We start from the raw sequence: 15,171 nt of genomic DNA, 5'->3' as shown, positions 1-15,171 counted from the left end.
AAATCAAAAACTCTACACAATCACTAAAACCTATCCACTAGGCTCGTTTGGATATATCTCGTCTCATTTATGTACATAGCAATTTCCTTATTTAATACTATTAAAACTCAAAACTCAATTACTAAATGTAAAAATAAATAAATAAATAAATAATTGATAAGTTAGAGCCGTTGATATTGATAATGCAAAAAATGACATTATCATACCATAAAATCAATATTAAATTAATCTTATCTTAATACATTTTTTAAAAAAATGACATGCCACATCAATTATACCATAAAAATCACTCTTAATTGATCCTATCTTAATACTTATTTTTTTTAGTAAGTACTAGTACGGATACAGGAAAATTATCAAGGGTGAAAATAGTAATTTCATTACGCTTACGGACACCAAAACAAGATTTAAATACAGTTTAATCCTCAACCTCTACCCTCCCCTCAGAACTCCCTCTCAATCATATTCTCTGCTCTCTTTTCAGTCCTTTCGTCCAATCACCTCTAACTCTCTCTCTCTCTATATATTATATCTATATATTTCTGCTAGAGAGAGAAACAAGTAAAAGGAGTAATTGAGTGAAAGAAAGACAATTCTCTCTCCTCACGTCTTCACGTTTCTCCCCCTTTTCTTTCTCTCTCCTCCGATCATGGCGAGGTATCTGTCGATTCTGTTATAGATTCACCTCTAATTGGGTTTATGTTATCGTTGAAACATCTCCTTACTACTCAGTTCTAGGGTTCGCTCACTTAATACTTCCTCTTTCAGGTAATCGCTTTCTATGTACATATATGCACGTGTTTCAGTTATTCAATTTTGTATCTCGATTTTGTAATTTGAAATTCTGATGTTGTGAGTTCTTGTTGTCTGACTTGATCGAATATGGGTTGTAAAGAATTTAATTTTTTGCTGCGTTTCTTGAGTGAGGGAGTTGAAAATGGGGTTGTTGAAGTTCGGTAAAGGTGTTACCTTTTTGAGAAATTATGGTTGTTTGCTGCAGATTTTTTTTAAGGTTAATGGGTTACTGACTAAACTTATATTATAAGAGGGTTATTGGGTTACTGATTGCTATATTTTTAAATTTATTAGAATTTTGTATTAATTAAAATTAGAATTATATACTGTGGATCTTATTTTGCATTTTTGCCTCTTTTTTTTTTTTTCTTTTCCTGATGTTCAATTTTGCATTTTTGCTTCTGAGTCTAATTAAACTGTAAGTAATTACTCAGTGGACTCAGGTCTCTCTTTCACCTTAAATCTCTTTATATATATATATGATGCTTGTTTGATTCTAAGGTTGTTTCTTTATTATTTTCGTTGTCTCTCTAACTCTTGTACCCTTTTGGTGCGTGATTCTGTTTTATTATGTTTTAAACATGTATCTGTTTACATGCAGATTCATGCTGACTGCAGCTTGACCTTTCCATTTACACTTGAAAATGTCACATGCACATATATATGAATACATTTTGTTAACATTGTTGCATAAGTTCATTACTGAATAGCTGAAATAACAATTGTTGATTGATGTAAATCCCTATAATTTGGATCATCGTGCATTTTGGACTATTTTTTTTAGTTTGTATTCTAGAGACAATTACTATTCCCTTAGGCTCAATCTCTTCTGTACTTTGGCCAATTGGAATTTTCTTGTAGTCAGAAATGAAGATGTGTTTGAGGTTTTTCAATATAGCCCACTGTTGTGGTTTCTGTATTTATGGTAGTAGACTTTCTTGCAATCATGGTCTTTGTAATCTTGGCAATCAGGATTAGAATGTAACTATTTTGGATAGTTTTATTCATTAAGGGACATAAACTTAAGTTTTTGTGCTCAGAATTGTAACATGCTGAACTATGTGAAAATTGAGTCAAATTGTACTCACTAGTTGGTCTTTCTTTTATGCATGAGTGGAATTGTTTCAGTCTAGTTTTTTGAATCTAAAGTTTATGAGAATCCTGTATGTGTACTGAAGGTGATGTGGTCACTGGTCAACTACAGATGTCCTTTAAAATTATGAATAATGTGTCATTAACATTTGGTTTCACCAAAAGGTTTTTGTGTATGTGGCAGACACTTGTCTTGACTTTTAATTCCCAGTTCCTACTCACCCAAAGCATTGATGATCTTGTCTCTTCATAAAATATATCCAATCAAAGTTATTGGTGAAAATTAACTTTTACCTTTGTAACACAAAGCATTTCTCTCTTTTTATGTTATGTTTTTGTATTTTTACTCTTATTTTTGTTTAGGTTTCTTATTTATTCAGAAAGGTAATGCTATGCGGCAGTCTTCAGATTATTTCTCTTCGGGTAATTCCTGAAGTCTCCAAGCAAGTTATCTAGGAAGCAACCAAAGAAAAAAGCTGTTTATAGTAGTTGATGTAATAATGTATTTAGGTCCTTCGAAGTTTCCATCAATGAACACATCTAAGGAATTGGGAAGTGGACCATGGGGGATTTCATCTGGATCCGAATCCTTTCACACTTCAAGTGATGCTACCCTTTTCTCAAGCTCGTTACCTGTTCTTCCCCATGAAAAGTGTATGCACCAGCTTGCTTGAAGACTTTGTATACTTCTATTCATTGTGTGAAACAATTTTCTTACCTGTTTATTTTGTATAAATGCAGTGAACTTAAATGATAGTTGTCAATCTATTGATGACGTCTCATCTAGCTTGAACAAATTTCACCCAGATGTGGAGGGTATTGACTTGCTTGAGGATGATGAAAATAATGCAATAGGAAGCTTGCTTCCTGACGATGAGGATGAGCTTTTAGCTGGGATAATGGATGATTTTGACCTAAATGGTTTACCTAATCGAGTTGACGACTTGGAAGAGTATGATCTTTTTGGTTGTGGAGGAGGTATGGAATTGGAAGATACACAAGACTTGAGTATGAATATGTCAAAGGTAAGTTTATCTGATGGTGTTGTTGGGAATGGGGTGGCTCATTATGGTCTTCCAAATGGTGTTGGTACTGTTGCCGGAGAGCATCCATATGGAGAGCATCCGTCCAGAACATTATTTGTTCGGAACATCAATAGTAATGTTGAGGACTCAGAGCTAAAAACTCTCTTTGAGGTAATTCAATTAAGTTGGAACTCGTTATTAGACCACAATATCCCCTTCTCTTTGTCTTATTTATCCTGCTCTATTATACGCACTCATTTCTTTCGTAAGTTTTAGTTCAGACATGAGATAACCACGATTTTATTTAGTTATTTTATTTGAATTGTGAAATGTTTAATTTTAATTTTTCAATTAACATGAGTTGTCTAATTACTTGGGATTTTATTACTGGAATGGGCATTTGAATTTAAATGGGTTGTATGGGTGGGATGTTTTATTTGGATTGAGTTGAGAAATATTACGGAGAATTATTACAGTATCCCCTTCTCTTTGTCTTATTTTTCCTGCTCTATTATATGCACTCATTTCTTTCTTAACTTTTAGTTCAGACATGAGATAACCACGATTTTATTTAATTATTTATTTGAATTGTGAAATGTTTAATTTTAATAATTCAATTAACATAGAGTTGTCTAATTATTTGGGATTTTATTACTGGAATGGGCATTTGAATTTAAATGGGTTGTATAGTTGGGATGTTTTATTTGGATTGAGTTGAGAAATATCTTAGAATTATACAAAAGTTTTGTGAACTAATAGTCCCAGACTCCCAGTCGGGTGACAATGTTGAGTTGGGCTACTGGAATATGAATTCTGGTGGAAGTTTTACTGTTTAGAATTTGGACACATCAGTCATATAAGGGTTCTACTTATATATTCATATCACCCCAAGGCATCAATACATGGGATTGGACTTCTCGGCATCCATGTCATTTGTGGGGAATTTTACATTGGTGCTATTATTATTAATGTGATAAATGGGAACATGCTACTGGGCACATTATTCTATTATTAGTAAAGCTTTGAATATGTGGTCCTGGCCCACTCCTGGGCACTCGATGAGATGTTATGTGTGTTGAATGATAGCTTCATTGTCAATGCTATTAAATATGTTTCTCTCAATATAGACATTCATCATATCATTCATCAATTGATCTTCTATTCAATTCGATTGCCCAGTTGAATCTTCACAATATTCAATGCAAAAAATGCCCTCTTTACCGTGTCAATTGCCACCCACAACCTTGGGGCCCACTAGATTGTAAAGATCTTTTTGAGAAACCCACTCCTCCTTCCTCGAGTCTTGTTTTTCGTGTGTGAAAAACAAGACTCGAGGAAGGAGGAGTGGGCTTCTCAAAAAGATCTTTACACTCTAGTGGGCCCCAAGGTTATTAGGATCGGGATTCTATGTAGAATTGACGAGGGGTCCAGAGGACTGGGATTGTAGGGATTCTATGTAGAATCGACGAGGGGTCCATAGGACTGGGATTGTAGGATTGTAAGATTCTATAAAACTTTTAACTCATACCAACTTTCGAGATCAAATATCTCCGACATAAGTAGGGAATAAGGGTATAAAGCCAACGTGAGACATTCTAACAAAATTAATTAACATTAAAAGATACTAATATACTTGACAAACTCTTAAAATCATCTTTTGATTTTTTTTTTCGAAAGGTTCCATTTTTTGATTTTCTCTATGCAAAAACATTGACATAATAATCAAGTAGAATCTCACGGAAGAAATTAAAGTAAAGCCTAAGCAAATAGAAAAAAGGAACAGAGAAACGGAGAGAGAAAAGTGCAATTTAGTTGGCTAATTGTTTGAACAATTTAGTTGTAAAGTTTACTTTTTGGTTAAAAAAAGAACAAAACAGAGATGGAAATAACAACGGGGAAAGATGACGCTTCTCTTTGTTATTGTTTTGGAATGGATAAAGAATAGATGAAAAAAATAGAGTTCTTTCGATTTCTTGTTCTGAAAAAGAAAAAGAAAAGAGAAATTAAGAAGAATAAAACAAAATAGAGGATTTTTTTAAAGTTTTGAGCATAGTTGTTAAAGGCGCCAAAGGCGCGCGCCTGAGGCGCAAGGCGCCTCCAGGCGCCACCCTGGCGCCTTGAAAGGCTTAAGGCGACTCTGTTGTAGTAGGCGAGCGCCTCTAAGAGAAAGGCGCAAGGTTACAGGCGCGCTAAAGGCGTGCCTGCTTGAAAAATAGTTTTTTTTTTTAATTATTTTGTTATTATTTTGGATGTGTATGGTTTATTATTTGTTTATTCTTAGTTTTTATTTGTTTATTACAAAACCTATACAAGACTTACAAGTTACAAAACAAAAAAAAACGAAAAAGAAAAGAGAACCAAAAAGCGAAGAAAGAAGAGACAGAGAAGTACAAGACAAGAGTGAAGAGCCTGATCTGCGAAGCCTGGACTGAGACTCTCGGATCTGCGTCTGCAGGTAAGGTCTCCTTCCCTCTCATCTTCTTCTCTTCTTCTTCTCTCCTTCTTGCTTCTTCTCTTCTCAGATCTGCCGGAGGCCCGGATCTCTCAGATTTTTTTTTTTTTTTTCTTTTCTCTATTCTTCTTCTTTTCTTCTTCAGTTCTTCTTCTTCTCTCGGCTCTCAGCCTCTCTCGGCTCTTGCTCTTCTTTATTCTTTTATTTATTTATTTATTTTTCTCTATTTTTTTTATTTTTTTCTCTATTTTTTAATTTTATTCGTCTTCTTTTCTTCTTATTCTCTCGCCTCTCTCGGCCCTTCTTTTGTTTTCTTATTTTTTTATTTTATTTTTCTCTATTCTTCTTCTCTCGGCTCTCTCTGCTCTTCTTTTATTTTTTTATTTTTTATTTATTTATTCTGGTCCTCTGTTTTTTTATTTTTATTTTTATGCTTGTCTAGAATAGTGCCTTGCATGTGTTTGAACTTTGATGATCAATCTGTTTCTGTTTTTATGCTTGTCTCTGTTTTTATTTTCTTTGTTTTACAGTAATTAATTAATCCAAACAGTTTTATTGTGATAGTCCAGAAATGTCTATTCTTTTTAATTGTTTGACACTGATAAAAAAAGTCATTGAGTGAGTTTGTGCATTTCTGTAATCTTGTATTAGGTTGCACGTTAACCTTAATTAGTCTTTTCTACATGCTGACACACGCATATATATAATAAACACACACACCCATATATATATATATATATATCTTCTATATAAAAATTATAATTCTGTCAAACCTTGACGGCAAATTTTACAATTTGCTTCAATTTAAATGTACAATCCACCTTTTAAATAATGTTTTAGTGTGAAAAATTATAATTCTGAATGTTGACTTTATTGGGTGGGTTTTATTTTTATTTTTTTTCAACGTGCGCCTCGCTTCAGTCGGGCGCGCGCCTCGCCTTGCGCCTCAGGCTCCAGGAGGCATTTGCGCTTTTGTGCGCCTTGAGCCTTTAACAACTATGGTTTTGAGCCATACCTTTGAAATTCAGAGTTGGATACTTGAATCGTCTCTACATTTGACGCTGGGACTCTGTTTTTTGTTTTTTATTTTTATTTTTATTTCCATACCTTTGAAATTCAGAGTTGGATACTTGGATCGTCTCTACATTTGACGCTGGGAGTTTTTTGTTTTTTATTTTTATTTTTTAATTCAATTAGGCTAAAGAGTCGGGCTTTATATTTAAAATGATTAAATTTATTGCCCAAAATGGGTTGTATGCTCAAATAAATCTAGAATAAGAACCAAACAACATAATGTAGCAGAATCGGCAGGATCATGCGATTCTCCACAATTGGCATGTAATCAGGATCAATTTGGCAAATTGGTATAGTACATTCGTAAGATTCAATGATCCAAATTGGGATTTTAAATACCATAGTGGGCCCACTCTCTCTTTCTTTATATACGTGTATATATTAATAATGTGTACTTGTTCCCTCTCTCACAACACTGATATATATACACACACACACTAAAGCAATGATCAATTTGACTATAGTAATTTATTTATTTATTTTTGGAATCTTGTGGTGAGAAAAGTTACGACTATTTTTGAATTTTGAGTAGATTGTTGCTTCTCTTTGAGAATTATACAAAATTTCTGTGGGGACAATTATATATATATAAAAAAATCTTCCATATAAAATTGAAATCATAGCAAAGTCCAGGGGGGCAACCCTCTGTGGCTTTGCCACTTGTGCTGGACCTTCCATCATATGTTTCTTGTAGGAATCTATTCTTGCTGAAGTAATCATGATTGGGTTTCTATGGCCCATTGGGTTGGAAGACATCTGATTTATTTTAATTAGAGAGAATTTTGTTGCCTACATGAAAGAGTTATAAAAGATAGTCCAGAACCTTAGCATTTTGAAATTGTTAGTGTAAATTCCTTAGGGGGGACCCATGAATTGTTGGGCCTCTCTTTTCTGTAAGGTATGCGGGTACTTGAATTATTTTGTGAAGTCTGAGCATATGTTGCAAGAATCTACCTTATTTGGTTCTGTAACTACCAATTACTAACAGATCTTTTTACTTGATTTGTGAATTACCACATTCCTACTTTTAGCAATATGGTGATATCAGAACTCTGTACACCGCATGTAAGCATAGGGGCTTTGTGATGATATCTTATTTCGACATTCGTGCTGCTCGAACTGCTATGCGGGCATTACAAAACAAGCCATTGCGGCGGAGGAAACTGGATATTCACTTCTCAATTCCAAAGGTATAAAATAATTTGTTGCTTCTGAAAGTTGATTCATTCTTCTTTTTAATTTTTTAACCTTCTTCTTTTTGGTCTGCACCACACCAGGATAACCCATCCGACAAGGATATTAATCAAGGAACTTTGGTAGTTTTTAATTTGGATCCTTCAGTTTCTAATGATGACCTCCTTCAGATATTTGGGGCTTATGGCGAGGTTAAAGAGGTTATAAAATTTTCTTTTCTTCTTAATTTATACCTGTCCTCAGATTCATCGCTTCATGAGTTCATCATGTATTCTTTGTATTTTTTTTTTCCCTGAAAATATTCCTAATCATTAAACTACGAGTGCTTGTATTCTTTGTATTATCTTTTTTTTTGATATCTGAACAAGTGTTTTCATTGTACAAGAGCAGATAAGGGAAACGCCACACAAAAGGCACCATAAATTCATTGAATTTTATGATGTTAGAGCCGCAGAAGCAGCACTTAGGTCCTTAAATAGGAGTGACATAGCTGGCAAACGCATAAAGCTTGAACCTAGTCGCCCTGGGGGAGCTCGTCGAAAGTGCGTATACTGATAATTGTTTTATGCATTCCAGCTTTCACTTTCCTCGTTTGATATTATTATGCTCTCTCCACCACAAATTTTGCTATTCTTTTTTTCCATAATTACTGCTTGGCACATTTGTAGAATAATTTCCGTTTTAGACTCTTTGCATTAATTTTGGTCCTCTGATTGTGTTTAATGACCAAGTTTTCCCTACTTTCTCAGCGAAATCATTTTTGTTTTTGTTGTTTCAATGATGTTTTAAATATCAACGACTGAGTGCCTTGTGCTTGTTAAAATGGAAATAACTAAGATGTGGCACTATAGCAATTTCATTCTCATGGAGAAACTTGACTCTGAAAATGAAATGATGTTGTTCAAGCAGTTTTCAAATAAAAGAAAGGAAATGGAATTTAGAAGGCTCCTGCTCAACAGCAGAAAGTATCAGAAGGAAATTTTTGCTCAGTTTCTGACTTGACACCTAATTTAGGGAGTTCGTTTGTCTTTTTTTTCCTAGTTGGTACTCACACACCCATGCCTCCACTGAGGCTCGAACCCCTAACCTCTCTTTGAGAAGTAGAAGCTTGGTACCGCTAGGCCATTGGTCTGTTGGTAGTTCGTTTGTCTCGTCTTGATAGGGGTAAGGATTTACTTACTATTTATCAAGTGGGATAGTACTTCTGGTTTCTAATGAGGAACACCTTTTGATTTGAGACCTTTTTCAGTATGTGCATTCCTCATCTTTCTGAGTAGTAAGGATTCTTCTCTTTAACTTATTTTATTATTTATATTATCAGTGATGCTTTCCTTTCATTTACATAGGAAAACTCTAAAATTTAAAGAGGAAATAATAGAATGCAAGGGGGATAGTAAATTGAAACCCTGTAAGGATGGAGACACTGAGAAAAATATTTTCAAGTCATGGAAATTGTAGACAAGAATTAGAGATGTTGATTTTGGTAGATCTATTATGGAAGATAGTGGTTTAGTTTGGTTATTTAGCAAGTAGTGTTATCTGACTTGGTTGTTTAGTACCTACCTAGGAAGCATGGACACGTGGGACATGGCTACAAGTGTCTTGTAATATGGATATTTTCTTTTCTTAGTTGGGCACAACTAGGACAATGTGGGGACAAATATGAGACACTTTCAGGATGGCGAGGTAGTTATGCATTTATTATTATTATTTTTCTAAAAAAGGTTAATACATATTATGGGTTAATTAGAAAAATAATATAAAGTTTTAGAAAACAAAAACAATATATTCATCCAGTTCTAAGCTGTAAATTAGTGATTACATTCATGATAATTCAAATAAAATCAGCATTTTTTTTTGTATATATAATAATATACTATTATTATATTTTAATGTATCCCTACTTTGTCCGTGTCTTATTCTTTGAGATTTGTCATATTGCCATGTTTGTATTGTATCTATGCTTCTGAGGTACCTATAAAGAGTAACTAAGGGGCTTTATTATTAGCATACTCTTTCACGAACGAGTTGTACCATAAAAACCACAATTCTGGGTAATTGTGCTTTATTCTCTTCAATGGAATCCAGCACCGTAGGCAATTTGTGATTTTGTTGATCTGAAAAATTGACGGAAATGCTTCTGGAAAAGTGAACTGATATGCAAGCAATATCTATAACCTGTAGAAAAATTTTATTGTACAGATATTGGAGTGATGTAGGATTTCCTGAGTAGCACGTCATTACATTGATTATATTGAGGACCTGCCTAAAACATTAGTAATTGTCCTCTGAGATTGGCTATATGTGGTAAATATAATGATATTCATTGAAGTGGAATATCAATTTTGCACAAAGAAATTCTAAATGGAAATGACTAAAGACACTAAGAAGAAAGGTCATTCTATATGGGATAGAAACGAGTGATAGTGTATGAAAGTAAGGGAATGGAACTCTGGTGCCTCATGAAGCATCAGGTCTCAGGATCGATTCCTGCTAGGTGCAAACAATTCCTTGGGAAGAGAGAAGGTTGGGGTGGGGGGGGGGGGGGGGGGGGTGGGGTGAGTACCAACTAGGAAAAAAAAGAAGTAAGGGAATGGAACCTCAAGGTTTGAAGGCAAAGATGTGGATTTTCGAGACATGGCAAAGGCAGGGGCTGAAGTTGTGCATAGGTTGCTTTCTAGAAAATTTTACCATTGGTAAAATATCTGCTTAATGGACTAATATAAGACAATTTGGTGGATCTAGATGATAATTCATTGATAACTTTTGAATTAACTCATGAAGGGGTGCCTGATGGACTGGTTTATTTATAAACAACGCTCTTATGATGGGTCAAGTAGGGTTGTAGTCATTCAGCGTTGTTGGACTCTTCCTAATGCACAAAGTAAAATTTAAACCTGCTTCCTGTGTAATTGGTACGTACTAAAACTCACGGTTTGCAGACTTTGATACTTATTTATCAAACTAACATCTTGACAATATATATAAAGTTGCAGTTGCAATTAAGGCTAGTAAGATCATGATACACTAAATACAAGAAGTAAAAAAATTACAGCCAACTGTGGGCTGAACTCTGAAAAAAATCAAAATATGTTACTGGAATAGCGTGTGGAAAAGATAAGAAAATCTTATCGGGCAGCTTGGTTGGTGTGAACCCAAGACCAACAAAACTGTGACGCTTTTTGCCTTTTGATTTTATAATGTATTGCATCAGGAGGCAGTGGTTGCATTTGTCTGAATATGTTCAAAATGAACAACAGGGATGGTCAGAAATTTTTTTGGAGGTTCTAGAAAGGGAGAGGGTAAAAGGAAGGACATCGATATAATTAGTATAATACATTCAGACTTATTCAATGAAGGTCTAGAAATTGAAGATAGGTTACTTGACAAGAAGCATTTTCACGTAATTATAGTGGAAAGACATTTTCAGGCTGTTGAGGCTGATAAGATGGCGCATGTATTGAGAGGAAAGTCTGGAGAAAAAGCGGCACCACCCCCCCCCCCCCCCCCCTTCTTTTTTTTTTCCCCTTTCCTTTTTCCTTTAATAGAATAATATTGATTTACATCTGTAGTAAGCATCATTGTTATCTTTCATCTCTAATTTGTTATTATTTAACTTAAATGTTTCTATGCTGTCTTTTAATTCCTAGATTTTGGTTATTTGATTATTTTACTTTAAACATTCAACTGATCGGTATAAACCTGATTGCGTCTTATACCTTCAGCCTTATGTTGCAACTGAATCACGAGCTTGAACAAGATGAAGCTCGAAGTTTTCGACATCAAGTGGGTTCCTCTCCTCCAGGTAAAGGCCTTTTATACTTCTCCTTAGTCCTTACCATGAACATTTTGAGTGTTAAAGAAATATAATAGTTTTTAGAGTTGTATCTTCTTGATCTGTTATTTTAAATGCACTCTCTTAAAAGCTGGAGTCAATGCTACATTTTTGGCAGGTAACTGGCCACAGTTTGGTAGTCCTTTAGAACAGAGTCCTCTGCAAAGTCTTAGTAAATCCCCCGGTTTCAGGTCTCTGAGCCCTACTGTTGGTAATAACTTACCTGGATTAGCCTCCATTCTGCATCCTCAAGTGTCAAACTTTTCAAGGGTTGCACCTATTGGCAAGGATCCCGGAAAGGGTAGTCATGCAGAACATATATTCACCAACACAAATTCAAACCATGGAGCTGCCTTTTCGCAGTCTCATTCATTTCCTGAGCCAAAGTTGTCATCTGTTGGTGCTTCAAGTTCAAATGGATCTGGTATTGAAACACTGTCTGGACCACAGTTTCTTTGGGGAAGTCCCAATTTGTACCCAGAGCAGAACAATTCTTCTGCTTGGCAGACACCATCTGTGGGGCATCGATTTACAACCAATGGACAGAGCCACGGGTTCCCATACCCTGGTCGCCATGGATCTTTACTCAGTTCATCTCAACACCATCACCATCATGTCGGATCTGCTCCGTCGGGTGTTCGGAACTTTGGTTATTACCAGGAATCTCTGGAACCATCATTCATGAGTCCTGTTGCTTTTGGAGGCATGGGTTTAGGCCATAATGACAGGAGTTTCATGGTGAATGTGGGTGCTCATGCTTCTGTGAATTCTGGCATCGCCGTATCAGGAAACATGTCAGAAAATGGTTCTCCTGGTTTCAGAATGATGTCTTCCCCACGGGTTAGTCCCATGTTCTTAAGTAACAGTCATTTCCCAGGACTGACACCTACCAACATGGAGAATTTGATTGAACGTGGACGGAGCCGACGTGTTGAGAACAATGGGAACCAGATAGACAGCAAGAAACAGTTTCAGCTTGATTTGGATAAGATTATAAGTGGGGAAGATACGCGGACAACTTTAATGATTAAAAATATCCCAAATAAGTATGTAATCCTTGCAGTTTTGTGAACAGGCAGCTGTATATGCTTTTATAATAGTTAAGGCCATCATGATATTAACCTATTTACCTCCAGGTACACCTCGAAGATGTTGTTAGCTGCCATTGATGAAAATCATAGGGGTACTTATGATTTCCTGTACCTGCCCATTGATTTTAAGGTAACTTATGGGAATTTGATGAGTAGTTCATATACCCTTTTTTGAGCTCTCTCTAAATGATGGTGCTTACTGCATTTCATGCAGAATAAATGCAATGTGGGCTACGCGTTTATCAATATGTTGTCTCCTACGCACATCATCCCATTTTACAAGGTTTATACTGGCCTTCCTGTAGGCATGCAGAGTTGTCACCGTTTTTTTGAATGAATGTTGTGCTATGTAGTTAATCATCTTCTTTACCCCATATGTCTTCATTTTTATATTTAGCAACTGTCAAAATCTGACATTGCTTGTTGAAGGATAGAGTTATGAAGGTTTGGAAAGATAATATTTTGCTATATACTTATGTTCTGAATTTGAATAGGCGTTTAATGGGAAGAAATGGGAGAAGTTCAATAGTGAGAAGGTTGCTTCCTTGGCATATGCCCGAATCCAGGGAAAGGCGGCTCTTGTCACACACTTTCAGAATTCAAGCTTGATGAATGAAGATAAGCGTTGCCGGCCAATTCTCTTCCACTCAGAGGGGTCAGAGGCTGGTGATCAGGTACATATTTAATTTACCTGGTGAAAGGTAAAGCCTTTGAGAATACTGGATGTATTAAGTTATCTAACTTGTCATATGATTGATAAAACCATTTAATATGCTCTGGAACTTCCCAGAATTCATATTCCTTTTCAGTTCTAGTTGAGTGATGGTTCAATAAACTGTCTGTAAAACTGATATATATATATATATATTTATTTTTGATGTTGCTTTGTCAATTTTGAAGATACAAGTAGGCATTGGCCTGGGAATATAATTGGTTTTATTTTTTTAACACTGTTGCTGACATGACCGAATTTGTAGTTCATCCAGGAACATCTTCCATCCAATAGTTTGAATATCCAAGTCTATCAGTCAAATGGGTCACGCTCTGGGAACTCTCCAGGAAGCCCTTCGAAAGATGGTTCAGGCGAGGAGCCTGAGGAGAGCTAACAGTGGCGTCTAAGCAGATTGCCCTTGGCCCAAATTGGTGGCGGATGTGAGTGCTAACTATCGCTTATGTGTATAAAAATTAGATGGAGATGAACAAAAGAAACAGGCTTGCAGATTTTGTGTATCATAGTTCTATGTTTTGCCAGAAAGCTTTGAAAGCAGCAGCTGAAGCATTTTGGTGTATGTGCGGATCAATGGTTTGACATATTTAGGGATCAGAATAAGGTGAAGCATGTAGCTGAAACTGAATCTTCCCAGCTGCCAAATTCATTGGTCACCGTGATGTGCATGATATTTCTTTTCTTCCCATTTTGAAGTCCTTTTAAATTTTTGTGAGTTGAATTTGAACTCAGCCTGCAGATATGATGTTTATATGGGTGTCTTGAAGGTTGAAGTTTTGGGTTGGTAATTTATGGTGGGGACTTTACAAATTGTATAGTGGGGAGAAAAGCTGCTTCTTGTTACTCTTATTTCACCATTGTTGACATGAAATGAGAAATATGTATTTTGGACATGTTATGGCACGAATACTGTTCATATCTTCTGGTTTTTATTTTCAATAGCAGAAGAGGTGACCTTTCATCTTTATATACATGGACGGACCTTTGAAATGATCCCCTCTGGCTCTGTTAAATGCATTTCGCTTTGAAAATACTTATTTTATGTAAAAACTTTGAAGCAAAATGTTATTGGGAACCAATTCAATGCACTTCCCCAATCAAGGTATCTCCTTTACCTCCCAAAGTGGATAAGTTAGGGTTCTCTAAATGAGCAAAGTGGAGTTTGTGAATTTCTTGCTGATGACCTATATATATATATATATATATATATATATATATATATATATATATAGTACCCCAACTTAAGATGAAATTTGGCTGGCTGTTGAAGGGGAATGTGATTGCTTGTTTACGCCCTATTTATCTTCACTCTTGGGAGAAACACTTTTTTTTTCCCTGGCTTGCTGGGAGGTTCGTAAGAATGCCTCGAATTCAAACATGGCAAATGTGCAATGTCCAAATCTTTAAGATCTATTATTGAGTGAATAAATATGCTACTTGTTTATCCAAAATCGTTGATTTTTCATTCCTATTTGTTTAAGAAAAGGTCCATGTGCACTGCCATAATTTTAGGGTAAAAATTCAAATGCAGATTAAGCACCATGGACTTTTTGACTACCAGTACTAGAGCCACGACCGTCTCATTTCTTAATATGGAATAATTTCTTCCATCCTCGACTTCATGTTTTGTGTGCGTGTCATTTCAATAAAATTAGACTGCATCTCCAATTTCCTCAATTCTCATACATACATAGATACATACATATATATGAGATATATCATTTCTATAATCTTGACAGCATTCCAAAATTAAACCCCAATTAGATTGTACAATGTATAGACTCTCATGAAAGTCTAGGTACTTCAATGATTACCCAAGGTTCATTATTTTTTTGTGTAGCGGAAATGCTGTCAGCTTTGACATATCATATTTCCCTGTGAACTTG

The 15,171-nt window shown here is 35.4% G+C and overlaps 1 protein-coding gene across 2 annotated transcripts; it reads left to right on the top strand.

Moving 5' to 3' along the window:
• The first annotated feature begins 453 nt into the window (after positions 1–453).
• On the top strand, positions 454–14,278 carry LOC132314417 (protein MEI2-like 5). 2 transcript variants are annotated; one of them, XM_059813292.1, is made up of 13 exons: positions 454–768; positions 2,251–2,310; positions 2,398–2,541; positions 2,629–3,083; positions 7,470–7,628; positions 7,716–7,832; positions 8,023–8,174; positions 11,358–11,437; positions 11,586–12,513; positions 12,604–12,688; positions 12,773–12,841; positions 13,053–13,232; positions 13,545–14,278. In XM_059813292.1, exons 2-13 carry the CDS (start codon positions 2,280–2,282, stop codon positions 13,662–13,664), a joined length of 2,520 nt encoding a protein of 839 aa, XP_059669275.1. In that variant the 5' UTR covers positions 454–768; positions 2,251–2,279; the 3' UTR covers positions 13,665–14,278. The 2 variants fall into 2 exon arrangements, with proteins under 2 accessions (XP_059669275.1, XP_059669271.1); XM_059813288.1 differs by having other exon boundaries at positions 13,536–14,278.
• The last annotated feature ends 893 nt before the right edge of the window (positions 14,279–15,171 follow it).

The sequence above is a fragment of the Cornus florida genome, unplaced genomic scaffold (genome assembly GCF_030987335.1).
Source record: "Cornus florida cultivar Cherokee Brave unplaced genomic scaffold, ASM3098733v1 CherokeeBrave_3.0.0_Hap2_Chr01, whole genome shotgun sequence".
Taxonomy (NCBI): Eukaryota; Viridiplantae; Streptophyta; class Magnoliopsida; order Cornales; family Cornaceae; genus Cornus; species Cornus florida.
Note: the sequence above shows the minus strand (reverse complement) of the source record. Positions and strands in the feature narration are given on the sequence as shown.

Bases quoted from the DNA above. Each gene is read 5' to 3' on its own strand.
- LOC132314417 (XM_059813288.1), top strand. From the start codon at position 2,280: ATGCGGCAGTCTTCAGATTATTTCTCTTCGG. The intron at 7,629-7,715 runs GTATAAAATAAT...GCACCACACCAG, and splicing joins TTCACTTCTCAATTCCAAAG to GATAACCCATCCGACAAGGA. The intron at 13,233-13,535 runs GTACATATTTAA...CCGAATTTGTAG, and splicing joins GGTCAGAGGCTGGTGATCAG to TTCATCCAGGAACATCTTCC.